Raw genomic sequence first — 27,455 nt, 5'->3', positions numbered from 1 at the left:
CCGGGCGCGGGGTCGGGTACGTCCCCTCTGCCCGCGTGGGCGTGGATTTAGCAAGTGCTCTTGCGCCGAAACAGCCCTTGGTGTGTCCCCGGGTCTGGGCGGTGGCATTTTCTCAGGGAGATATGTCTGTCGGAGCGTGGGGGATTTTGCTTAAGGAGAGCGCGCAGAGGGCCGGGGCGGGCGGGGAGGGGGCCCCTAGCTCCTCGGGAGCCGTCGTCCTCCCGGGCTGCTGCCCCGACGCCCGGGAGCCAGGACAGGGCAGCGCTCGCCGGGAGGGAGTCCTGCGGCCGCGTCTGGAGAGCCATTCGCCTCCGGGATGAAGGGATGAGCCTGGCAAGTGCCCCGGGCTCCGAAACCCAGTTCTGCCGCTTCAGTGGTGCGGTTGACCTTGAGCATGCCAGCCTCTGTTACCTCCCCGTGGAGAGGGGCATGCTAATGCCCCCTTTGAGGTGGTTGTGAGGATAAGGAGGTGGGCAGGAAAGTACCTACACCTGCGCGGTGTGGTGTCCCCAATGGCAGCTGTCACACCCTAACTCGGGTGGCCAGAGTCCTGGCGCTGGTGGCCTCCTGGGAACTCATTTGTACGTGCCAGGTCCTCTCTGGTCTCCTTTGCCAGAGATGGTCAGTGACCCGGCTGGGCCTGAGGCAGGGCCCAGGGAATTTGGGGGGCCCAGGAGCCCCACCCCCAACCCAGACACACATCCTGATGATTCTCTTTAAGACATGAAAGCTGTGGGAGGACAGTTTATGTCCTGTGAAGACTCCAGGCTGAGTCTCTCAGAGCCTCAGTATCCTTATTTGTAATAGGAAGTTATGAACTCCTGCCTACTAATGAGGTCCCTGTTGCTGGAGGTTATGAAAGGCAACTAGGTAGATTCCTTTTATTGACATCTCTGACCCTGAGATATGACGAGAATTGAATAGAAAGAGAAAAGAACATTTCTCCGGCACCTGCCCTGTGCAGGCGAGGTCCTCGGTGTGTTATGTCTACAGTATTGGCTATAGTCATCACAATAATCATGGGAAGCCGGTGTCATTAAACTCCAACTTACAGATGAGAAAACCAAGGCTCACAGGGGTCAGAGATCCCACAGGGCACACTGGTAGGAGGCACCTGCCCTGGGTTGGGCCCCAGGTCAGTCTGACTCCAGAGCGCGTCTGCCAGTACCACCCTGGCCCCAAAACAGGAGTGTGACAGGTGCCTGGCATGGGACCTGGCACCTGGTAGGGGCCCAACCAGTGTTGGAGAAAGTGAGTCTGCAGGCTGGAGGTGCAGTTGGAGACCTCTGCCAAGTGGTTTCTCTTGGGGTCTGGAAGGAAGGAAGGTCACTCCCCAGCACCACATAGGAAGCAGCTATCAGGCTGACTCACCCCAGCCTGCCAGCTTCTCTTCCCTCCTCCGCCACCTTGTCCCGGGTAACGTCGCCTCCGTTGACCTTGGCCTAGGCTGCCTGTCCTGCCTTCACAGGCACCTTCAGTTCTCCATCCTCCGCTGATGACTAACTGAACTGACCCTTCCAGCTGGTGTGTCCGAGGGGAAAACAAGGCCAGCTGTGGTCCATCTCCACCAACTCCCCAGAGAAGGGGAAATAGGATTAAGTCCCAGTTCCGAGGATTTAGCTCAGCCTTGGGGAGGAAATCCCTGATGATTGGAAAATGGGCGTCCCAGCAGGCTAGACAGGTTCCTTTGCCAAAAATGTTTTACAAGAAGAGGAGGACATCCAAACGAATGATGGGAATATGAACAAAGGCACTTTCCAATGCAAAGATATTCATCAACAATCAGAGAGCACCTAAATGTCCAACAATAGGGGATCAATTAAGTAAATTATAGGACAGCTATGTGGCTACTAAAAACGGACAGTTTTTAATAAGTAGGGTCATGCTTATGCATATGCATATTATGGCATGGTCACAAATTTGTGGCAAGTGCTTAGAAAAAAGACTGGAAAGAAATAAGCCAAAGAGTGTTAACAGTGTTTGCCAGTGGGAGGTGACATTATGGGAGATTTGTTCCCTCTTTATAATTTCTACATTCTAGATTTTATGCAATTAGCATATACTGTAATAATTAGTGGACACAGAATTGTCTAGCTTCTAGTGACAAGATAATCCACCCAACCTCACCTCCTCCTGGCCAGCACCCAGGACAGGGCTGGCACGTGGATGCTTGTCAATCATAGGGCCACCTGGCAGGCTCCGTAGAAGAAAGAACGAATACTAAATTACTAATACCAATAATATCTGACATTTGTTGTGTTCTTACTGTGTGCTCACAAGAACCCTATGAGGTAGGTCCTATCAATATCCCCATTTTACAGAGAAGAAACCAAGAGTCAGATCATTCAGTCACTCGCCCAGCGTCACATGGGTTTCAAACCTAGGCCATATAAGTCCAGAGCCTATATTCCTAACCAGAGTCGGGGGGGGGCGACAGATTCCATTGGCCAGCATTTAAGCACCTGTCACAGAGACCCTGGGGCAAGCAGTGCATCTCTACACTTTACAGGTGAAGAGATGGCTCAGCAGGGACCTCCAAAGTGCCAGACTTTGTGCCAGACGCCGGGACCCGAAGGTACACCATCTCTGCAGAGGGGTCGGGCGAGAGTCGTGTATAAACAGCGTCCTCAGGGCTTGGGTTGGGGGGTGTTTAGGGAACTGTGGGATTTCAGAGGAGGAAGAGTGAAGGTTCCCCAGAAAAGAAGATATCTGAAATAGTTCTGGAAGGATATGCAAGAATTCACCAGATGAGCAAGGGAGGTTAGAGCAGGGCTTCTCAGCTGGGAACAGTTTGGTCCCCCAGGGGACATTTGTCGATGTCTGGAGATAGTTTTGATCATCACAGCTGGGGTGGGTGGATGCTGACGTATAGTGGGTAGAGGGCAGGGATGCTGCTCACTATCCCACCATGCACAGGACAGCCCCGCAACAAGAGAACTGTCCTGTGCAGGGTGTCCACAGTGCTGAGTGGAGGAACCCTGGTTTAGAAGAGAAGGGCGTTCCTGAACAGGGGTCAGCCCATACAAGGCGTCCGCAGGTACTTACTAAGTGTGCTGGACCCTCGGAGCCTGTGATTGCACTGCTGGCCGCCTGGCCTCCCTGCTGCCCCTGTGCCCCCACCAGCAAGCAGACTGGTCTTCAAAAAACAACAAACATTAAAGCTTTATAAAGATATAATTCATATCCCATAAAATTCACCCATTTAAACTGTACAAGTCAATGGTTTTTAGTATATTCACAGTTATGCAACCACCACCCCTATCTAATTCCAGAACATTTTCATGTCCCCAAAGAGAAACTTTGTACACAAAACTGTCACTCTCTATCCACCTCCCACTCCCACTCAAGGCTAGGCAACCACTAATCTATTTTCTGTGTCTATAGATGTGCCTATCCTAGACGTGTCATATCAATGGAATCACATAATATTTGATTATGTGGAATAATATATGGCCTTTTGTGACTGGCTTATTTCACTTAGCATAATGTTTTCAAGGTTCATCCATGTTGTAGCATGTGTTAGTACTCAATTCCTTTTTATGGCCAAAGTAATATTCCATTTTATGGATATACCACATTTTGTTTATCCATTCATCAATTGATGGGCATTTGGGTTGTTTCCCTTTTTGGGCTGTTATGAATAATGCTGCTATGAACATTTGTGTACAGGTTTTTGGACATGAGGACATGTCTTTTCATTTCTTTTGAGTATACACCTAGGAGTAGGATTACTAGGTCATGTGATAATCCCATGTTTAACCTTTTGAGGAACTGCCCAAGTGTCTTCCACAGCATCTGCATATTGCATTCTCACCAGCAGTGCACGAGGGTTCGAGGTTCTCCACATCCTCACCAATGCTTATTATCTGAATTTGGATTCTAGCCTAGTGGATGTGAAGGGGTATCGTTATGGTTTTGATTTGCATTGGTTGGGATTATTACTCCCATTTCAGAGAAGGGGAACTGGGGCTTTAAGAAAAACCGCCCACCTATCCCTGCCTCGCTGGGAAGTGGCAGAGCTGGGATTAGAACCCGCTGTGCTGCTGTGAAGGCACTATTTTTCACCAGGAGCCTGGAGGCTGCGATGAGGGAGGTGAGGGGCAGCCTTCGAACCCACACAGCCCCTCTGGCCTGCGGACCGCCCAGGGCTCGCCCCAGCCGCCTGCACGTGGACGCCCCCAAATGCAGACCCGTGTTTGCCCCCGGGGCTCCTGTCTTCTCCCATCTGGCGAGCTTGGGTACCTTCTCTCGCAGGAAGGGCGGGACTCGAAGCCCAGCGTCCCTAGAGAAGACCAGAAGATGGCCGGGGAGGGGAGGGCGTTTGTGGAGGAGCCGCGAAGCTTCTGGCCCATCTCTTGACCTCACACTTCCTCTTCCCAGCACCTCGCGCTGTGGTGTTATGCCCATTTACAGATGGGAAAACCGAGCCTCCGAGAGGCGCCTGGCTCCTTTCCACCCCACAGGGTTGCCTTTTTGGGATGAGCAAAACGCTTCCTCAGTGTGGGGCAGGCGGCCCAGGGGGGACTTGGGGGGTCTTGGCCTAGAGAGCAACTGACCTCCCATCATAAGCAAGAAGATGCCCTTTTCGTGCTCCTTCAGACCTCGCTCTCACGTCCCAGAGGAGGCGTCAGCGAGGCCCGTGGCTGTTGTCCCCGTCCCGTCGCCCCCCCCACACGCTCCCCCCACCCCACGCGGCCAGGCTGCCCTTCTCCCAGGACGGTTCGGGCTGGCACTTGGGCGGCAGTAGCTATACGGAGTGTAACACCATCGGCTGTTATCTCCACTGCGTTTATTTTCACGGTGACTTATTTGAGGGAAAGTGATCTTGGTGGTTCTTACAATGATGAAACAATTCCGTTTGTAATAAATGCCATCACTTTAAAGAAAAATGTTAAGTAAAAGATGGAACTGGTATTTTACGGGTTTCTCAAAAATCATGGAGGTGGAACATGAACAGATGAGGGTTGAGAAACACAGGAGGTATGGGACAGGGTGAGCTGTCCGGAGTTAGAAGCTGAGAGGGCTCTTCCCGGCTCTGACCAGGTGTGTGGCCTCGGCCTAGGCATTCAGCCTCTCTGTGCCACATCTGCAAAATGGGGTAACAGTGTCTGCCCTGGCTGCTCCACAGAGCTCTCCTGCACGACCCAAACTGAGCTCCTGGGCATGCGGAGGGCGGTGGCAAGTCGGGGAGGCCGAGAGGATTGCATAAGATAACCAGTGTGTGTAAACGTTCCTGGCGAGTGTTAGCTGTGGGCTGCTGATATCGCTAAGGTGACCCAGCTGGCTGCAGGACTTGGGCCTGTGAGAGCCAGCTGTACCTTGCTGGAGGGGCAAAACCTTCCTGGAGTGAGGCTGAAAGCAGAACAGAGAGGAAGGAAACGCGGTGTTGGCGGGGGCAGTTCTGGTGCCCAGCTCATGGGGCAGCGGCTGCAGCTGCTGCTGGTGGAGGTGATGGTGAATAGGATGGTGGTGGTGGGAGGCTTATGATGGCAGTCATTATGGTGAGGGCAGTCGTAGCTGTGGATGGCTGTGATGATGGTGGTAATGGGTCCAGTTTGAGGGCCTGAGGGCTGTTTTATCATGGAGAAGAAAAAACTTAGAGATCATGGACCGCTGTAGGGCTGCCTGGAAAAGACAGACTTAGACTTGTTCTCCGGGGCCTTAGAGCTTTTCAGGAACCTACAAAGTGTCTGCAAACTCACGCACATGGACACACATACACAAGTACCAGATTTAAAATACGAAAGGAAAACCACAAAATTGCAAGTAATAAATGTTTAATTGGATATCTGCAAATATAACACTATGCCAGCTAGTCCGGCATGGTTTATATTAGGTAGCTACATGCAAATTATATTTTCTTTGGAATGTGTATATATTGCAATGTGTTTGTTATGCCACAGGGTATGGCCTCCAAAAGAATGTGTAGGGCTCTATAAATATCTCTAAATGGCTATGGCCTATTGGCAAATAATTTGTAAGTTAGTAAGCCCCCCATTGTTGGAGGTATGCAAGGCGATTGGTGACAACTGCCTCTCTGATGCTGTAGAAGGAGCTCCTGAACACCAGGTGACCCCTGTGTTTTGTTTCTACACAAAGCCATCCTATGTTATTATCTGGGGGGCTCTGATCCTTGCCTCCCACGCCCTCCACACACACACACAAAAGTTGCTGAAGAAACCCTTGCGATTCTAAGCCCATCTGCCCACCTTTCTGCTGAGGAAACGGGGGGGGGGGTGTGAAACTTGTTGGAGGTAACACAGCAAGTCAGACTAACCCCAGGGACTCACACTCAGGGTCCAAATTCCCAGCCCAGTGCCCTCTCCACACCTGCCCCGGCCCCTGGGCAGCTTTGCCTCTGGGTGGCAGAGATTTGGGCCTCCCTGCGACATTGGCAATCTCGTTTCCCCCTGAAGGACCGAGGCAGATTTCGTTTGGCCCAGTCCAACTCCTGCCCTGAAAACACCCTCCCCACACCTTCCCCACGTTTGCCAGCCCACTGCTGGCAGTGGACTTTAGCCAATTCACAAAACACCATAATCCTTAATTTCCTCATCTGTAAAACCGAGATGAGTAACGGTAGAGGATTGTGGCAGAGATCAAATGAGTTAAAGTATGTAAAGTACTTAGAGCATTGCCTGGCGCTTTCCAAGTGCTCAATAAATGGGATATTATATTGTTATGATAGTTGTTTTCAAGATGCATTTAGTCAATCCAATAAGTATTAATTGAGCTCCCTTACGTGCCTGTTGGGGAACAAGACAGCAGGGATCCTGGCCCTCACAGCGCTCGCATCCCAGTGGGGAGAGAGAAATAATAAGCAAATAGGGAAAGAAAAATGCCAGGAAAAAGCGTGCTCTGCAGAAGCCAAATGAAGAGGGAGAGGACAGAGGGTGAAGGGAGCAGCTTCGGGGGGTCAAGGAGGTCCCCTCTGCAGAGCTGATATTTGTACCACAACATGAATGTCCAGCTCAGCGCAGATCCCAGGCAGAGCTCCAAGGAGGAGTGAGCGGCACGTCCGGGACACTGGAGCAAGGTCAGTACTGCCGGGTGCCCACTGAGGCCTGGGGGTAAGGTAGGAGATCAGAGAGGTGGGGCGCAGATCCCTGGGGTCTTGTGAGCCGAGTGGAGGGTATAACGGGACAGCACGAGTAGGACAGAAGTGGGTGTGGTGTTGGTGGTGAAAGGGAGCGGCAGTGAGGCCAGTTGAGAGCCGTCACTGGAGCCGTCACGACAGTCCAGGCAAGAGATGGTGCTGCCTTATGGGTAGGATCAGCATGATGGCAGCCGCCAAGCAGAGTGGACACACCCAAGATGTCTGTATTTCGGAGGTGGCATCCCCTGAGCTTGCTCGTGGGTTGGCTGTCCAGGATGAAGGAAAGACAGGAGTCCAGATGATGCCTAAGTGGTTAGCCTGAGCCCCAGGTGGATGAAGGGGAGGCAGAGGGTGGAAAAGAGAACAGGGTCCTCCCCGAGTCCCACGCTTCCCAATTTATGTACACCTTGTGCCCACAATATCCGGAATAGGCCAATCCAGAGAGCCAGAGAGCAGGCTGGCGGTTGCCAGGGACCGGGGTGGGGGGAGGGGGCAATGGGGGTGCCTGCTTGATGGGCGCAGTTTCCTTTTGGGGTGATGAAAATGTTTGGGAATCAGATAGAGGTGGTAGCCACACAACATTGTGAATGCACTGAATGCTACTGAATTGTACACTTTAAAATGGTTAATTTTATGTTATGTAACTTTTACCTTAACTGAAAAAAAAATGAAGGTGAAATAAAGACTTTCACAGACAAACAATAACTAAGGGAATTTGTGGTCACCCGATGTGGCTTCAGGTTCCCAAATTAGTCGTGGGCAGAGGCCAGGCAAACAGCGCAAGGTCTCTCACGGATAAGAAAATACCCCAGCAAGAACTGGTCACACAAGCAATCAGAGAATGATCTGGACCTGATGGGTGTCTTGGGGTGGGGTAGGAGGTGCCTATGGACTCTCAGAGACTATGGAACCAGGCCTGGTTCAAAGCCATACCTGCCTCTTTACCAGCTGTGTGCTCTTGGACAAGTGACTTAACCTCTCTGAACCTGAGTTTCACCATCTGTCAAATGGGAATAATAATAATCTCTGCCTCACAGAGATATTAAATTATCTGTATTGCTCAGCAAATGGAAGTGGTCAGTGTCCTGGCTCCTCGTCCAGGTCCCTTCGCCCTCACTGTGATGCCAAGCTGATGACATTCATCACAATAAAATGTCTGCTTTGGTCCCACCATCCTGCTCTGGGCTGGTGGATACATGTTAAGGGTGTGTGGGAACCATCCCTGGCTGTGGGCCCCGGGTGGCGGCGATCCCCCGAGGCCAGGCCTTTCTTTCTAATGAACGGCCTCACCCAGAAGGCTTTTTGGGCCTTAAAGAGGCATTTACCAAACACCTAGTGCCCTGCAGGGAAGGGGTTAGAAGGCTGCCAGGACGCAGATGAAAGGCTCACGGGAGTGGTGCTGCGAAGGAGGAGGGGCTCGGCGCTGCAGAAGCATAGGCAGTGGTTCCATCTCTTTGAAAAGCCCAAAGCGTTTTGTTTCTTTTTTTTCTCCATAGGGGAAGCTAAATACATGGCGGTGGAGAACAGGGACTCGGGTCAAACGGACCTGGGCTCAAATCCTGGCTTTTCCGCTTAGTGGCGTTGAGACATTGGGCATGTTCCTAACATTTTCTGAGCCTCGTCTCTGCATCATAAAATGGGGGAAATAAAAGTCCCTTGCCTCAGGATTCTGTGGTGAAGGCTAAATGAGATGTGCAGGGTGCCCCAGGCCTGTGGTGAAGTCAGCATTTTATATATGCTAATTAGTAATAGAATCCTCACTGCCTGTCGGCTGGCTGTGATCCAGACACCCAGGTTCCCAGATCTGCTGCCAGTTCCCTGGGCAATCTTGGGCTGTTGCTTGAACGCTCAGTGGCTCCCTATTGCCTTCAGATCTAAGTCCAAACTCCTTAGCACTCCATCCCAACCTACACTTTTCCCCTGAGAATCCGCTGGAACGGCTGGCAGAGGCTAGATCAGCAGGGCATGGCAGGCGTTGTCACTTTGTGCCAGCCACAGGGGGAGCATTTCAGAGGCATGGCAAGACCAGAGACAGCACAGTCTGATTCTGGAAGCTGTGCGATGAGTCGGGGAGAGGAGTCATCCCTGAAGGCGACGAGCAGGGCACGGAGGGCTTCTTATAAGGGCCTCCGGGGACCGACCCAGTGGCACAGTGATTAAGTTTGTGTGCTCTGCTTTGGCAGCCTGGGGTTCACAGGTTCAAGTCCCGGGTGCAGACATAACTCGCTGCTTGTCAAGCCATGCTGTGGTAGCATCCCAGATACAAAAAAATAGAGGAAGATGGCCACAGATGTTAGCTCAGGGCTGATCTTCCTCACCAAAAAAGAAAAAGAAAAAAAAGAAAGGGCTCCTGGGCAGAGCAGAACAAGTAGCAGCCCTGGCCTGGAGCCCTGACCCACCACGTGGCTGGTCCCGCCGCTAAGCCTGACCTGATCATGAAGCTTCCATTCCTTTGCGTGTTCGTCTGCCCGGCGTCCCTTCCTTTCCCTCCTCCGCCTGTCAAACTCCGTGGCTGTTAGGTTTTGAACAGGTGATACGACCCAAGGTGAAAGGTTTCAAAAGGTCCCAGAGGGCATGTGGTACAAGTTTTCTCCCACCCTTGGCCCAGCCCCAGATGCCCCAGGAGACAGCCATTGATACCCATTTCACAGCCTTTCTCATCCGCCAGTGTCAACACGTGTCCATGCATGTGCACACACACACATTCCCCCTTTCCATATCACACTCGGTGCATGTTCACACACCATCCCACATCAGCCCGGACAGCCTGCATCAGCCTTGTGGACGGCCGCACCACATGTGGCGTGGGCACTTCTACACTGTTTCCAGCTCTTGCTAACGCTCAGCACTGTAGTGAATCACAGGACGAGTTCCTAGAAGTACAACTGCTGGGTCAGTAGTCTGAGTGTTTTTAACCTTCATGGGGTTTTCCAGGCCCAATAAAATGCTGCCTTTTGCGTGTGTGCACACACACACACACACACACACACACACACACTCCTACACCCCCACCCCCCCACCTGTCGCCCGCCACCACCGGCAGAATCAAATTTCGTTCCTCTGAGTTCCCCCAGCCCCTCAGTGCCCCACCGCGGCCCCGATTCCCCATCCCTTGGCTGTGTCTGACTGCAGTGGGCTGGACCCCGCCCCTTGTCCCCCAGCCCCTGCCCCACAGCTTGCCTTGGGCTCCGGAGTGGAGGTGAGCAGGAGCCCCGAAGCTCCTGGCATTGGGCGCTGTCAGCATTTCTTCAGTGGAGCTGCGCCCAGGTCCAGCGTCTGTAAGTGGGAAGAAAAGCTTCCTGGGGAGGGCAGAGGCTACTTCTGTTCCTACTCTCTGGGCCTCAGTCACCATTGCCCAGCCCACAGTGGTTACTTGATGATGACCGTTTTCTGTTCCTGTTGTAAATTATTGCCGGGAAAATCAGATTCATCTTTCAGGCCGAGGGAGAAACCCAAAGGAGACTTAAGGGATTACCCTAAATTGCTGACTGCCTGTGCGATTGCCAGCTCCCCAGGGGCTGCACCTGAGGTTTAGATGCTTAAACCAAAAAAGGGAAACTTCATTTCACTGCCCAGTAAAAAGGGAAAAGAAAGTGTTGGACGTGGTTTGATAAGATTTGAAGGGGAGGAGACCCCAGCACCCAGACTGGTGCTTTTCTAGATGGCCTTGCCCTTCTAGTTGGCTAACAGAATGTACCACCAGCGGCATTTCTTCTGGGATTTTGTGGGTTGGGAGCCGGGAGAGGGAAGCTGGGGCATCAGGCAGACCTGTGTTTCCCTCTGGGCTACACCCCTGCCGGGGAGTGACCCTGAGCCCCCATTTTCTTTGCTGCCGCATGGGAGGATTGAGGAGAGAAATGGTATTCTGGACCCCACCACGACTCAGTTCCTGGAGAGACACATTTTGATAGTGAATCACCATGGACCCTACTAGGGGGAGAGTTTTCCTGGGGCCTTGAAAACTCAGAATTCTACCCAGTGAGGTTAAAGAACCCCTCCTTCCTGTGCCCCTGAGAAAGCACAAGCCTCTGGAACAGGTGGGCATAAGTGGGAGGAGGAAGTGAGAGAGGATAGAGCAACTATTTCTGGAAGACTTCCTGGAGGAGGTGATGGAGGAGGCCAGGGTTTGAAGGAAGAGTGAGGGCTCACCAGGCATGGATGGGAAGAAAGGCATTCCAGGCAGTGGGAACAGCATGTGCAAAGGCTCAGAGTCAGAATGGGCCCGGCACTTTTCAAAACCAGGAGGAATTAAATGCCGCCAGAGCTGTGTTTCTCAAAGTGTTGTCCTGGAACGCTAAAGGACACTTGGCAGGCAGAAGCTGAGACTAAAGAGGGCAGACAGAAGCAGGTCACGAAGAACCTGGAATGCCACACCAAGGATCTAGACTTAGAGACAACCAAGGCCAGTAACGGGAAGTGACCCGAGCACGTGCTAGCACAGAACCCAGCATGGTGGGTTTAGCACACATCTACAACCTCATCAAGTGCATTTAACACGCTGGCTGCTCTTGAGGGCTGGCTGGCTAGCATGGCCTCTGGGAGGTGCGTGGTGAGGCAGGCTCCGTGCTGGCCTCCGCTTTTTGTTGCGGCTGCATTTGCTCAGTGATGACTGTAAGTAGAGGTCAGAAGCCTTGCTAGGGGAGAGTCGGGGCCCACAACCTGTGAGAAGATTCTCCAGAAAGTGCCTTTCAAAGGCCGTGAAGGCAAAGACGAGCAGATGTAAGAGGAAGCAGTGTGACATCTGCAGCTGCATGTCTGTGGTCAGCCCGCAGGATGGGGGGGCCTGAAGCCTGTTTTAATGAATTTCATATCATTTTCACACACACACAGACAGAGAGAGAGAGAGAATGAGAGGTAGAACAGACAATTGTTTAATCTGCATGGACCGTTGGATAAGATCTAATGTACATTGTACTGTTTTTTCAACTTTTTGTGTGTGTTTGAAAAATTTCACTATAAAATGTTGGGAAAAATAGGCCCTTTCTCACATATCCATTCAGACATACTAACAAGACCCATTGAATCCCAAGGTGAGCACTCTCAGATTTCCAAGGTGAGGAAACCACACACACGTGCCTGTGTGCACACACACGCTCCCTGTGCCCCATATCTCTCCCTTGTATAGACAACAGGAAATGTCTGCTGGCTGGCTGGATGGATGGATGGATGGGTGGATGGAAGGACAGACAGATGGACGGGCAGATTGGAGGTGGAGAGAGGTGGGCAAGATCCAGGCCCTGTGGGGGACAATGCAGGAGCCATGTTAACAGCACAAGGCTGTCCGTGCCAACAGTATAACTGGGTACAAAGTGCAGGGCAGGGAGCTCCTGCCTCCGGGCACTCAGGGAGCCTTGAGGGGACGGTGGTGTTTGAGCCAGGCCCCGAAAGGAGAGCAGCTGCGGTGAACACAGGGAGCGGGACTTGCGGTGAAGGAGACAGTGGGGCAAAGGCAGGAGTGAGAGGGCGGCTACCTGAATGGGGAAGTTAGGGGACAAATACAGGGGTGTTTGGTGAGATCCAGCTGGAATGCCGGGCTGAAGTCTGACCCAGGAATGGGCGTGAAGGCAGGCTAAAGGAATGGGAGCTGCGTGTGAATCAGGCTCTCCGGCCATTTACACGGGTGTGACGTCACTTTGCCTCCCTGACCCTCAGTCTCCTCAGCTGTTCAGTGGAGCCGTGATTCCCCTCTCTCACGGGGTGTGGTGAGGAGGAAGTGACACTTCATTCACTGTGCGTGATGCCACCGTGCGCAGGACTGTCCTACAGCACGGATGCACCATCATTTGGTGAACTATCCCCCTGCCGATGGACACTGAGGTTGTTTCTCACTTGTTGCTACTTGCAAACCTGCTGACACAGACATACATCTTTGCACAATAGTGGTTGTATTGCCACAGCCTAGGTTCCCAAAAGAATGGGTTAGATGTAAGTGACCTAGAGGGGCGTCCATTATATAATGGGAATTTTAAGAGAAATTAAGGAAAGGGAGTTGCTGAGTAACGTGGGGAGTGTGTATGAAACAGTGTCCCGCGTGTGCCTCTGTTCGCCTAGGGGCCCAGAGAAAGAATGGAAGGCCCCATCATTCCAAACGGTCAGCAACAGTCACCTTCTGGGAGTGAGGGCTTGGGTATGTGACAGCCCAAATAGTTGGCCCTTCCTGTATACCTCAGGATACTTGGTTTAGTGCGATAAGCATGTCATTGCTTCGGAAGTTTGAAAGGAAATTTCAAGGAAGTGTTTTTTATGTTAACTGTGATGACAACGATGGTGACAATGATGGCTATAATCTTGGGGTGCCACGGCCCCCTAGGGCAGTCATTCTACCCACAGGGTACGGGATAGATTGAGCTCCACGCGACAGCCCCTGTCTTCACGAAAGGTCCAGAAACTTCTGGGACCTGGGCTATAACATAGAAACACAGCAGAAGTGGTTCTTCTTTGGAACTCTGTGAAAAAAGGAACCACTGCTGTTCCGTTCATGGTTGTGCCCTCAGCACCTGGAGCAGCATTGGGCACACTGTGAGTTCTGAAAGAAATATTTGCTCCATAGGACGGAGGGACGAGAAAGAAGGCAGGAAGGACGGAGGAAGGAAGAGAAGGAGGGAGGGAGGAATTAATTTCTAATTATAAGAGAGGCTGGTTCATTCAGATTTGAAAACACCTAAACATTAACTAAAACGTCAGTCCAACGTCAAAATGCCTTTACCTGGCTATTAAGGAAACTCAGAGAAAATTTTGATCAGAAATAGAGATCCTCAAAGAAGATACCCTGGCTGCTACCCCCTACAAAGTTAATTAAGTGTGGTGGTGAGAGCCATGCTGTTTGGGCTATTTATGTAATGAAAAGATCTTCTAAAAATAATACGCAGAGGCCCAGCCCACAGGGCAGGGTGGCTGGGCCAGCTGGAGCAGCAGAAGGTGACCAGGAGCCGCGGTCCCTGAACCAGCACAGTGGTTATGATTAAGTGATGCTTCTCACATTCAGGATGCAAAACCGCTCCAGGCAAGAGGCTAGAAGAGGCTTAATTTATGTCATATGGAGATTAACTTGCTTCTGAGAGGGCTCCTGCTGTCACCTTGATTTCTGCACACTCCCAGATCCCAGGAGATTGCCTGCTGGCTGCTCTCTGGGAAACCAGGACCAGCTTGCATGAAAGGGCCCAGGAATCAGCAGGGCCTTAGCTTGTTTTGCATCAATTGGAATCCTAGAATATTATGATTCCACTAGGAGGGAATCTGAGATTTAACCAAGAAGCATTGTGTGTGCAGCCATTCTATTGAAGTGATCTTTGCAGAGGGACAGGAGGGAGGGAAGAGGTGAAGGGAGAGGGGGAGGGAGGGAGGAAGGGAGGGAGGAAGGAACAAACGAACGGACTAGACACCACCCAAATACCCATGATAGGGGGATGATGGAATAAACCTTGGCCAGCCACCCCGTGGGCTGTTATGCAGCCGTTAGAAAGATTGAGTGAGTTCTGTACCAGCTGACCTGGATGCGGAACCACATGTGCTGCTAAATAAGAAAAGTAAGATTTAGAGAGATGTTTAGAGCAGGCTTGGGGCAGGGATGCGGTTGGCAAGCTATGACAGCAGGCTAAATCTGGCCCTCTACCTGGTTTTGTGCAGCCCATGAGCTAAGAATGGCTTTTGCATTTTTTGATAGTTTGGAAATAGTTTTAAAGAGTGGGAGAAAATCAAAAGAAGAAGAATATTTTGCAACAGGCGAAAATTATGTGAAATTCAAATTTCCATGTCCATAAGTAAATCTCATCGGAGCACACTCATTGATTTGCACACTGTCTGTGGAGGTGCTTTCCTGCAAGAACAGAGTTGAGCAGTTGCAACAGAGATCATGCGGGATGTAAAGCAGAAAGCATCTACTACCTGGCCTTTTCCTGAAAAAGTTTGTCAGCTCCTGGTTTAGAGTATAATGACATTTTGTAAAACAACAGTGTCAGACGCTGTTCTCAGCAGTTTCTAAGAGAAAATTCATTACATTTGCTTATTTATTCATTCATTTTATCATGTATTCATCAGATGCTTAATGCTTTCCTATGGGGCCAGGCACTGGGAACCAGCAGTGAGCAGGCAGATGCTGCCTCTGTTCTCACAGAGCTAGGAATCTGTGTCTAGATCTTTCTTGCTCCAGTATAAACAGTCCTAACCTCTCCATCCATATCTTGCATGGTGACATGGTGGTCCAGCCCCTTGCATCCTGCCTCCCTTCCTCATCCCACTATGTGTCCTGATTGCCTCAGTATCTCCTAGGTAGAGGTACCCAGACTGACCCCATGTCCCCTGGTGTCTCACAGGGAGGTCAAGGTCTAGAAGGACCGATCTTGAATCAGGTCAGACTTTTCCTCTGGTTTCAAAGTGCTCTACACTTGACCTTTGCATTTTCAGCTCCTGCTCTCCAGTGGTCCTGAGAGGGAGACACAGTAGTCCTTGACCCCTGTCACATGGATGGGAGCAACTGCCAGCTACGGAGAAGGATATGGCCACATCGCCACATGATCCTTCCCGCATAAAGCCAAAGCCACCTCTGGACACATGCCCCAGTGCCTCAGTCTCTATGCAAAACCTGGAGAGTGGAGGCCTGCTCCAGGCCCAGGAGGAAACCAGCTCTGCAGGGGGCAATTTGAGGACTGGAGTTTGAACCACGAATTTCTGTCTTCTTTCCCTCTTCTTCATTCATACTCCTGCCCAATACTTTCTAGGAGACTGCTTTATTTATTTCTGGAAAAACAGCACTAGGTCATTGTAGCCTCCCCACATCTGGACACTCTCTTGGCTCTGTTGTGCAGCCCAGAGCCCAGTGGTTGAAGTAACTGATGCATTGGGGAGCTGGACGAGAAGCAGCCAGGGGCCGTGGGCAGAGGAAGGAGCCATAGGGTCCCAGGATGGAGCCCAATGGCACAGCCTCTTCTTGTTGTCTGGACTCTGCCGCGTGTAAGATCACTGTCGGCATGATCCTCGTTGTCCTCATCCTCATCACCATTGCTGGCAATGTGGTGGTCTGCCTGGCTGTGGGCTTGAACCGCCGGCTCCGCAGTCTGACCAACTGCTTCATTGTGTCCTTGGCCATCACTGACCTGCTCCTCGGCCTCCTGGTGCTGCCCTTCTCGGCCTTCTACCAGCTGTACAACACGTGGAGCTTTGGCGAGGTCTTCTGCGATATCTATACCAGCCTCGATGTGATGCTCTGCACGGCCTCCATCCTCAACCTCTTCATGATCAGCCTTGACCGATACTGCGCTGTCACAGACCCCCTGCGCTACCCCGTGCTAGTCACCCCTGCCCGGGTCACCATCTCCCTGGTCTTAATTTGGGTTATCTCCATCACCCTGTCCTTCCTGTCTATCCACCTGGGGTGGAACAGCAGGAATGAGACCAGCATGAGCGACATCAGCAAGGTCAATCACACTGCCTTGAAGTGCAAAGTCCAGGTCAACTTGGTATACGGCTTGGTGGACGGGCTGGTCACCTTCTACCTGCCCCTGCTGGTCATGTGTGTCACCTACTACCGCATCTTCAAGATCGCCCGGGATCAGGCCCGGAGGATCCATCAAGTCAGCTCCTGGAGGGCAGCCACCATCAAGGAGCACAAAGCCACGGTGACGCTGGCCGCTGTGATGGGAGCCTTCATCATCTGCTGGTTTCCCTACTTCACCGTGTTTGTCTACCGCGGGCTGAGAGGGGATGATGCCGTCAATGAGGTGTTTGAAGCCATCGTTCTGTGGCTGGGCTACGCCAACTCGGCCCTGAACCCCATCCTGTACGCTGCACTGAACAGAGACTTCCGCATGGCATACCAGCAGGTCTTCCACTGCAGGCTGGCCCGCCGCAATGCCCGTAAAATTTCTCTGAGGTCCAACAGCTCCCAGCTCTCCAGGAACCAAAGCCCAGAACCCAGGCAGCAGGAAGAGAAGGCCCTGAAGCTCCAGGTGTGGAGTGGGACAGAGGTCACGGCCCCCCGGGGAGCCACAGACAGGTAACTGCCCTGGCCGTGTGCATGCAGGTCAGGGGCACGGGGAGGGGGTCCCACTAACGGTAACTATTAAGGTGGCAGCTGCTCACAAGGTGCTGGTGCTCTTCATGAGCACTTGGCAAACCTCACGTTGTGGCATCTTCTCAACGGCCCCCTGAGGTAGAACTTTTCACCTGCATTTTAAAAGGACCATATTAAATCTCAGAGAACTTGGCCAGGGCCACAGGGCTGGCACCTGGACAGAGGTCCCCCAACTCCAGAGCTCGTGGGCCCTTTTTTCCAGCTGTGTTGTCCTTACCATCAAGAGTCCTAAGTTTAAGGCCCAGCTCAACCACTTAGTGGTCATAAGTGTTCACCTGAACCATCCAAGACAGCCCTCAGATGGCCATGCACTAAAGCTGCCACCTGGGGGTTAATGGAAACCAGCTCGGTCTGCACTCCTTGAGCGCCTACTATGCATCAGCTCCTTCCCGGGGGGCACTCAAGTTGGAGGAGAAAGAGGACTCGAGAAAGAGGACTGGCAGAGTGGGGAAGGCAGGGTCTTGAAGGCCAGGCTGAGGGCTTGGACATTATCCTGGAGGTCTTAGGGGAGGATGGAAGGATTAGAAGCAGGGGTGAGGATAACCCAGGCAGTTCTGTGCTTTGGGAAGAGGGCTCTGGGTCACTCCTAAGACGTGAACCAGAAGCATGGGACGAGGACATCAGTGAAGGAGGATGTGGCCCTGATCCATGAGAGAAGGGAAGAGAATAGAGCAAAACTGAGGTGGCATAAAAACTAGGTGTGGAGACCACTGGGTGTTCAGGATGCAGGAGATGCAAGAGGGAACATGCCCCGGCATTCCACCCCCAAGAGGTGTCCAGGCTGACAAGATAAACAGGACCGGGATGAGGTTTAGCTAAACTCACTGGTGACGGCTGGCTCCGGTGCAGGGTGTTACAGGAAACTGCACCAGACTGGAGTGGCGCTGAGGAAGCTCACTGCACGGAGAGGAAGTCACAGCCTCATGAGCGCGAGCTGTCGAGGAGTGAATGAAAGGAGTAGGTAGAACAGCTGCACGTAGAAGGGCTCAGTAAATGCCAGTCCCCTTTCTCTTCCCATAAACTGTGCCTTGGCCTCCCACAATGCTGGTCTATGTGACTGACCCATTCATTCATTCATTCATTCATTCATTTGCAAACGTTCATCAACCTCCCACCACATGCTGGGAATTGTGCTGAGCACTAGGGATGTAGAAATGCATTTTTGGCCTTTGTTGTGGTGAACTGGTATGGAAAGTCGACTGCATAGCCCCTGTCTCAGCTCTGCCCTCACTCACTCTGTGGCTTGAGCAAGTCCCTGCCCCTCTCGGGCCTCGGTTTCCTCACCTCATAGAGCGTGGGGTCTGTCCTCATGCAGCCTGCCCTGCTCACCTCCTAGAGTTGCCTGAAGCACATGTGAGCCAAGGGATGCGAACAGGCTCTGTGACCCCCGATGGGATACTCGTCCACTCTCGAGCATTGAGCATCAGCCTCGAGAAAAGCTTGGACAGACACTGCAGACCCACACACTCTGGGTTTTGGCCGTTGTGGAGCACTGTGGAGGCAAAGCTGTCTAACTAGACCCCTGGGCTTCATGTCCCCTCTGGTCCTTGCAGTGCCAGGTGTGGAGTGTCCCCCATAGACTTGGGCCCCAGGCTCTCCACCACTCCACTGCTATCCTTCTGGAACAAGCCTCAATGCTCCTGCGTCCAGCTTCCTCCTGGCCTCCCTGCCTCTAGACTCTCCCTCTCAAAACCATCCTCCAAGCCACCCAGAGGTGTCTCTCCAAAATGCAGATCTAGAGACTTCCACATCTGGCCCTGATGGATAAGAGGCCCATCTGACCACGTCCTTCCACACTCCCTCTTTCAGGCAGCAGCCTCGAGTGCAAAGCTAATTTAGTTCACAAAGCAAACAAAGAACAAAGCATGGGGTGTGGACTGGACAGAAGACAGTTGACACGGTTCAGTCTAGCCATGCGTACTGCTTCCTACCTGTGCGACCCCTGGGTTAATGGGCTGCTTTTACCCCTAACTCTTGGGAAAGCATATTGAGTTAACACTAACAACGATAGCTAACACTTACAGAGCACACACTAGGTGCCAGTTTTACATGTTCGCCATTGTTTCTCTGTATTAATCCTCTGCAAGGGCATCCTATCCCCACCCCTGTGCCAGGTGCTAAGGGTGCAAAGGGAGATGAAGCAAGCCCCCTGCCCGCTGCCACCTGTAATTGCTCACCATCTAGCTGAGGAGCAGACTGCAACAGTTCAGTGCAGCATGTGACAAAGATTGAAACCCAGGGCACCCGCATGAGGCGAGCACGGCCCAGGGAGCACACCCTGGGAGCAGACCTGTGAGCTGAGCCTTAAATGCAGACAGGAAAGATCCTTTCATCCTGGGTGGTGCTAGACCCTCCCTACTCGTGGCCTCATCTCGTTCTCCACACGACCCTGTGAAGTACGTGGTGGTTTGGTTTCCACTTGAGCTATGGAAACACTGAGGCTCAGAGAAGTTAAGTAAATCGCCCGAGTGACACAAGCTGGTGAGTCAGCCAAAGCTAAGATCTGAGCATCCGCAGAAACAGCAGCCCCCCTTACTGATGTCATCTGGGCGCCTGGCACATTGGGGGGTATGAGTGCCCACCTTCTCTTCTGATCCTCACCGCCACCCTGGGTGGGGGGCTATGGAGAGGCCGAGCCCAGCTGAGAGGCCAGGCCTGCCTGGGTCACACACAGCAGCCCCGGAGCACATGTTCCTCACGTCCATGGCCGTGCTCTGTCCTCCAGCCCCCGGGGGCATGGGCAGAGGGCAGAGGAGGATGGGGAACCAGTCAGATGGCTTCAGACTGTGGTGGGGACATGGGGGTGCTGAAGACCAAGAACAGCCAGAGGGTGATTTTCCTGCTGAGGCTGCCAGGGCGATCGGAGCCTCGTGTGGCCCTCCATAAGGTCAGCTCCCAGCTTCCCTGATGACCGATAGCATGTCCTTCCTGCTCTCTGTGTGGGGACAAAATGCAGTGTTGACCTGATTGAGAGCCCTTATCATTGCCAAGGGGGCAGGGGTGTCTGCCTGACCTGAGAATTCCAAGGGACTGATCTGGGCCAGCCCTTGGTGGGGCGTGGGGGGCTACAGTCAGCCGATGGGGCAATCCAGGAGAGAGAGAGCTGAGCTGGCCAGTCCTCCCTTCCCTGCCACCAACCAGCAGCCACCTCCCCAGCAGCATGCTCCATCTGCCCCTTCCCGACCCCGACTGGCTGCCCTCACCCTGCCCCTCATCACCTCTCCCCTGGACACCCCATCTGCTCCACCACCCTGCTCAGTAACCTCTGCTGCTTCTCATGGATGTAGGCCTGTGTTAGTTTCCCAGGGCTGCTGTAACAAATGACCACGAACTTAGTGGCTGAAAACAACACAAGCGTATTCTCTTACAGTTCTGGAGGTCAGGAGTCTGAGATCAAGGTGGTGGCAGGGCTGGTTCCTTCTAGGGGCTTCAAAGGAGAATCGTTTCCTTGTCTTTTCCAGCTTCTGGGGGCCACCCATACTCCTTGGCTCATGGCCCCTTTCTCACATCACTCCAACCTCTTGCCTCTATGGTCACATCTTCTCCTCTACTGTAGCCAAATCTCCCTCTGCCTCCCTCTTATAAGGGCACTTGTGATTACATTTAAAGCCCACCAGGATAATCCAGGATAACCTCCCCATCCCAAATTCCTTAACTTAATCACATCTAAATAGTCCTTTTTGCCATGTAAGGTCACATTCTCAGGTTCCAGCGAGGGGGTGTGGACATCTCTGGAGGCCATGTTAAGCTACACAAGTCCCAGCTCCTTAGCCTGGCACTAGAGGCTCTTCGTGATTTGGTCCCTGACCACCTCCTGCCACCCTCCCCAGGCCCACACCAACCCTCCACCCACTTCTGCCCCTTTCAGACAAACCACTCAGAGTCCGTTCATCCACAGGCACTCACCAAGGATTTGCTATGGTCCAGCACTGCTCAGGGCACAGCACTGAGCAAAGCAGAGGCCGTGCTCCCCCAGGGGTGTTATTCTGGGGTAGTGCTTCTCCAAGTGTGGGCCCCCAGCCAGCAGCAGGCTCCCAGAAGCAAAGCAGCCTGCGTCAGGCCACACGGCCTCATCTGTGGCAGAGCTGGGGTTCCAGCTCAAGCCCATCTGACCCCACAGCCCTGGCTCCTTTCGTGATGAAATGCTGCCTGGACTTGAATTTAGCCCAGACTCCGGGCTAGTCCCATAGATAGCAGGTGGGGAAACTAAGGCACAGGGAGGTAAGTGACCTATCTGGGGCTGAGAGTAGACCTGTACCTCTGGACCGCTGCCCGGGGCTCTTGGGTCCTTTTCCCACACACACTCTTGCTCTGGGCAATCTCCCAAGGCAGAGAAAGAATATTCATAAGCACCTGGTGTGTCAACGGTCTCCCCTGGTGGGCATTCCTCATTCCTGCAGAGCCCCCGTGCCTGCAGCACGATACTCTCGGGCGGCTGGAGGTTGGAGTCAGAGCTGGAGAAAGACCCCTGGAGAAGAGGTGCAAAGGGATATGAGGTGCAAAAGGATACCACAGGATGCCCCCACCCCTGGGGCCAGCTCCTCTCTCCCCTCCGCCCGGGCCCTCTATCTGCTCTCCCTCCCTCGGCAGCCAGAGAGAGCATTTCCAAACAGAAACGGGATTATGCACCGTCCCTCCTGGTGCTCTTGAGATACAATGCAGAGTTCTTACCCTGACCGCCAAGGCCCTGCGCCCCATGTGCCCTCCCCTCCCCGGGTGTCTTCTGACCCCTCTTGCTGTGTTCTGTTTAATGTCTGCTCCCCCACACCATAAGCACCCCAAGGACAGGCCCGTGTCTCTGCTGTTCACTGCTGTCTCCCTAACACCTACCACTGTGCCTGGCTCAGGACAGGCCTCGTAATATTTGTTGAATGAATGAATGAATGAATATATACTTCGTTCTAGGTCCCCAAGAGCCCTGAGAAGTGAAAAATACTGCCCCCACTTCATAGATCAGGAAACCAAATCTCAAAGAGGAAAGTTCCAGGAACCCAGTAGGGACTCAGAAATTCCTGGTTCCCTTTTCTAAATTGGGTATCACAATGGGCTTCCCTCTAAATGGCATCGGGGCAGGCCTCACAGCTGAATCCACCACCAGCTCTGAATCACAGTCTCGGGGTGGAAAGAAGGCCTGAGCAGTACCAGCCCCACCCCCTCCCGCTATGTTACAGCCGAGCCCAGAAAGATGAGGCGACTTGTGCCAGCAGCACAGGAAGCGAGCTTCTGAGTTGGGGTTGCAGTCCAGAGTTCCCTATGACCTGGAGCTGTCCAGCGTATCTCCACAGTGTGGCCTGATTTGGCCAGAGGCTGCGGGCGCAGGGGAGGGCGCTGCTGACTCGGTCGTCTGCTTGCAGTCCGGAGTGAGAGCTACGTGACTAATGCGCTCACACTTCTCAAGAAGGAGATGCTGCTCGAAAAAGAAGATTTGCATAACCCTCTTGAGCCCAAACTCGCTTACTTGTATCAGTTGGAGTTCTAAAATAGTCTAACCTTTTGGGACATTGATTCCAGCCTTTCTGAGGGCTCTTTGTGGAAGCGCCCAGAGCAGCTCGCCCCCACTAAGGGGCCGGCTGTCCCCTGCACGTTGCAATCCTGCTGTCCCCTCTGCCCTCTGCCTGGCGGTCACACCACGAGGCCGTTGGGGTGTTCTCTCACCTCGAGCGTGGAGACTGGGGAGCCCGAGTGTGAGTCCCGGCCCCACCCCTGGTCAGGGAGCGGGCGATGTTAGGCAGGTCACGGACAGTCTCTGATAATTATCTGTCACTTGCAGACTTGTAAGAACAGAAGGGGGTAGGGGATACAGGGACTCAGCACCATTCCTGGCACGTGGCAGGTACCATAACAGCCGCAAATTTTTGTTCTTCACCATCATCTCTTTCTCTCTTTCTTTCTTCTCATTTCGTCTCTTTTCTTTTGTTTTCTAACTTTCTTTTATGTAACAGTTTTTTTGAGATATACTTCACGTACTATACGATTCACTCATTTCAAGTGTATAATTCCCTGGTTTTTAGCGTATCCACAGAATTGTGCAGCCATCACCACGACCAATTTTAGAACATTTTCATCACCCTCAGAAGAAACCCTGTAGCCTTTAGCCATCACCTCCAATCCCTGATTTCCGCCAGCAACCAGGCAGCCACTGAATCCACTTTCTAGCTCTGTAGATTTGCCTATTCTGGACCTTTTGCGTAGTATGTAGTCTTTTGTGCCTGGCTGTTTCACTTAGTGTAATGTTTTCAAGGTTCTTTCTTTTCTGCCTCTTCTCTCTTTCTTTCTTCCATTCTGTTTTGTTTTCTTTCTCTCCCTCTGTTTCTCCTCCCCATCTCCTTCCACCCGTGATCCCATTTCTCCTTCGCCAAGCCCTTGGGCTTTCCGGCAGCTCTTGGCTGTTTGTAGCCCTGGGTGGGGAGCTGCAGGCCTGAGCTGTGTCCTGGACCACCAGTGCCACTCCCGCCTCCTGCCTGCACTTCCGCACAGCCAACTGCAGAGCAGAGGAGCTACAGCAGGAGTCAATCCTTTTCATCTTCTGTCTCTTCAGAGAGTTTGGGGAGTGAGAGCCCCTCCCACCCCCGGCGAGGAAGTCGGGGGAAAGAGAGCAGAGGGAGAGGAGGTGGGAAGCCTTTTACAGCCTCAAAAGTCAAGGAGACTAAATCGTCGCCCCCCAGGAGTCACTTGAAAGGTAGAGAACTCTCATTTACCCCCCTGGTGGTTGGGCCTTTGAAGCCGGCTGGAGGCCCCGCATGTGCCCAGCATCCCCTTCCTTCCCTCCGGCTCCTCACAGTCTCCTGCCCCTGCTGTTTCCCCGCCTTCACTTCCGGCTCCTTCTGATGCAGACCTGACAGGGCCGCCATGAGGCTGCCTCCCCAGGAGCTGTGATGGGGAGGGGAGGGGAGCTATGCCTTCAGGGCCACTGCTGGTAGCTTTGTGCCCAGAAGAAGTGGGCTCTGGGTGAACAACGTAGGAGATGGCCCCTTCTCTGGGGACCTGGCCCCAGGGCACGGCAAGCAGAAGGAGGTCTGGATGTCGGCCCTGAGGCCCTTCTGCAGGGAGCAGCTTGTGCGCCCACAGGGAGGCCCTGAAGACCTCCCAGACCCCATGGGAGAGGGCATGGTGTAGGGCAGAGTCCGCAAACCTTTTCTGCAAAGGGCCAGATGGTAAATATTTTAGGCTTTGCAGCCCACCATGCATTCTCTGTTGCAACTACTCAGTCCTGCTGTTACAGCCCAAAAGCAGCCATAGACATACGTAAACAAATGGGGGTGGCTGTGTTCCAGTAAAACTTTATTTATGGACACCAAAATGTGAATTCCATATCATTTTCACCAGTCACAAAATGTTATTCTTCTGGTTATTATTTTTCCAACTATTTCAACAAAAACAGCTTTGGGGCTGGATTTGGTCCACAGGCTATAGTCTTCCATCACTTTGGGTAGGTGGCTTGCCCTTTCTGAACCTCAGCTAGCTCATCTGAAAAATGTGGATAAAAATGCCTCCCTGTGAGGATGACGATGAGGCTTAGCACCAATAGATGCCAAGCGCCTGGCACAGAGTAGATGCTTGTAAGTGGTAGTTTTCCTTTTTTCCTTTTCTTTTTTTTTTTCTCCTCATGGCCCCTCTGCAAAAGAGCAGCTGAAGAGCTCAGGGAGGGCCTTGTGGCCTCGTGTCGCCGCTGTGCCACTGAATTGCTCACGTCGGGCCCTGACCCTGAGCCTCGCCTCATCTGAAAGTGGGCGCCGTGGAGCAGTCTCAAGGGGCGATTCCAGCACTAAGTACACATAAATACTTAACACGGGAAAGGAATTATGCCAGACCCCCAACTTAGTTTGTGTCAAGAATCTTCTGGCAAGGACGGTGAGGAGCATGATTTTCATACTAATGAGTCGCTCTGAGTGTGGAGGCAAGTTTGATAAAATGTGTCCTTGTCACAACCTGAGCTTCGAGTATAGGGTCCAGGGGCAGGTGGGGTGCAGGCTGGGCGCAAGACGGGAATGCCAAGAGAGCCCTGGCCTGGCTGGCGGGGGACCTGGGTTTCTCTCTGCCTCTGCCACTGACTGGCTGTGTGGCCTTGAGAAGATCACGTCCTTCTCTGAGCCCCAGTTTTCTCATCTGTCAAAGACAGCTAAGCCTTCTGGTGGCTGCCACTGCTCCTGAAGAAATGGCAGTGAGTCACAGGGCTCTCTGCCCTGGGGTGACACTGGTGTTTATTAAACCCATAAGACCTGTTTGTGGCAGTGTCAGGGGACAGGGATGGGGTGTGTCTGAGACCTGCTGGGCATTGCAGGGTGTCCACAGCCCCTGAGGCTCTCCTGGGGCATGAGGACCACTCCCTTCCAGCCCAGAGATGGGAAGGGGTGGGGGTTTTGTCCCAACTGCCAAAAAGTGGCGGGTGGCTCTACAAAGCCTCGGTGGATCTGCTTCTCCGTGTCTGACTCTGCAGAAGGTTGCAGCGTGCAGGGAGGGCCTGTGGACGAGACTCAGGCCTTCCTGATTCCAGAACTGAGCATGTGCCACTGTCACCCAGGGAAGACATTCAGAGTGGGTTGCAGGGCAGTCCTGGGTGCCCGGAGGATTCAGGGAACTTCCCCTTTCCACACTGACTTGGGAGACATAGAATATTGGTGAATACTTACATTTTGTTGAAATGGAACATTAAAATTGAAAGTCAGAGAGAAAGCCCATTCCTCCTGCCGTCTTGCGCAATCCCAGAAATCACGGCTCTGTGCTCCCTTCCCGTCTGTCACGAGCGGGTGTGGCCTTAACGTCACGGCAGCAGGAGGCTCCACACTTGCGTTCCTCTGCCAGCCACGTGTCTCCCTTTTTAGGGCTGCCGAGCCTTGCTGATTCGTTCGTTCCCTCACCCTTAGCACCCATTCCTGGCGAGGTGTTTGTGGCGGGACGGGGTTCATAACGGAGGCGCCAGACGAGCAGGGAGGGGTACAAACACGTGCGAGGCGAGCTCGGAGCTCGGACCTGGGGCCCTGCCTGGGCCTCAGGGAAAGCCTCCTGGAAGGGGTGACATCTCGGCTGACTCCTGAAGGACAACAGGAATTTCCTAAGCTGAGGGGCAGAGGTTCAAGGCGCCATTCCAGGCAAAGGAGCAGCGTGTGAGGAGGCTGGGGTGGGCAGGGGGCGCTCATAGGCAGTGGGAAGCCAGTTAGTGCGGTGGTCTGTTGAGAGAGCTCTGAAGGCTGACCTCCCCGTGTTGCTGGCCAAGGGGACCTTGGGCAAGTCTCTCCTTCTCTAAAACTCTTTGTCCCCATCTGAAAAGTGGGGCTGGTCATTACAGCACCTCCCTCCCAGAGCTGGGGAAAGGACCGAGGGCATTAATGCCTGTGCCTGGGACAGAAGCTTAGAGCAGAGCCCTGAGTCCACCCAGGTGTAAGAGTCTTTGTTTCATTCTGCTCGGGGCACCCACGGGCCACCATTCCAATGATGCTGGAAAAACGTTCCAGATCAGGGGAGCTCAATCACTTCCAGCTATAAACATGGGGACTTTGGAAGTTGAACGCAGTCAATACAAGATCCTCTCCCCTCCCCACCTCTTTCCCTCCAGGACAAGCTAAGTTCCCAGAGACTGTCTGGCATCCTCTGGACCACTCCAGACCTGTTGGGCCAGCTTCCCCATCCACGGCGCCCGTGCCATGCTGGGCCCAGGAGACATAGCTGGCCTGCTCCTGGGCCCTCCCTGGCCCTGCCGAGGACCAGCCACATCCTCCTCTGGGCCTTGGCTCTGCTGCAGGCCCCCAGCCCCTCTGGGACACCTCCAGCAGGCAAGCCCCAAGGCCCAGCCACATGCTGGGTTCACTGTAGATGCAGGGAGGTTTTAGGGACCTCCTGAACCCTCTGTGGGAGCAGAGGAATTGGGGTGCAGCAGCTACATGGAGGCTTCTCACTGCGAAGTCGGCGGGGGTCCCTCCCTTGTTCCGGCTCCCAGCTGGGGAGCTCCCAGTAGGGCCCTGTGCTTCAGGCCCCACGATAACCCTCCAGTGGCCCCCACCTCCCCTCCAATCAGGGTTTTGACCCCAAAGGAAGGGGGTGGGGCGGGGCACCTATCCCTCAGCCTCCTGCCCCAGCCCGTGGCCGTTCCGCTTCCTCTCTGGGTGGTGGGGAGCTGCTCTCACAGGCTCTGGAAAACCAAAGGCCCTTGGCCTTTCTCACCACTGTGTCTGTTTGGGGCTTAAGATGTGGTCTCTGCCCTCACCTGCAGTTGCTGCCTGAATGGTGGGGGCGGCACTGGCGATGGGACAAGCAGGGGTGAGAGGCCACGGCAACCCCTTGACATCTAAAACA

The 27,455-nt window shown here is 53.3% G+C and overlaps 1 protein-coding gene and 1 pseudogene across 2 annotated transcripts in view; both read left to right on the top strand.

Moving 5' to 3' along the window:
• Positions 1 to 27,455, top strand: part of HRH2 (histamine receptor H2) — a 40,053-nt gene that overhangs the window by 392 nt on the left and 12,206 nt on the right. The window contains exons 2-3 of one of the 2 annotated variants that reach the window (XR_015551902.1): positions 15,500 to 17,087; positions 23,704 to 23,844. Coding sequence is in view for 1 of the 2 variants with exons in the window: in XM_014786095.2 (XP_014641581.2) it covers positions 15,997 to 17,087 (1,091 nt within the window). In the remaining variant the exon portion in view is untranslated. The remainder of the gene's footprint in view (positions 1 to 15,499; positions 17,088 to 23,703; positions 23,845 to 27,455) is intronic. The other variant, XM_014786095.2, reaches the window with a different exon arrangement.
• Positions 18,353 to 19,156, top strand: LOC147917193 (uncharacterized; annotated as a pseudogene).

The sequence above is a fragment of the Ceratotherium simum genome, chromosome 4, assembly GCF_057802395.1.
Source record: "Ceratotherium simum simum isolate JZ-2026a chromosome 4, ASM5780239v1, whole genome shotgun sequence".
Lineage (NCBI taxonomy): Eukaryota > Metazoa > Chordata > Mammalia > Perissodactyla > Rhinocerotidae > Ceratotherium > Ceratotherium simum.
The sequence above is the reverse complement of the archived record's forward strand: the minus strand, read 5'-3'. Positions and strand labels throughout refer to the sequence as shown.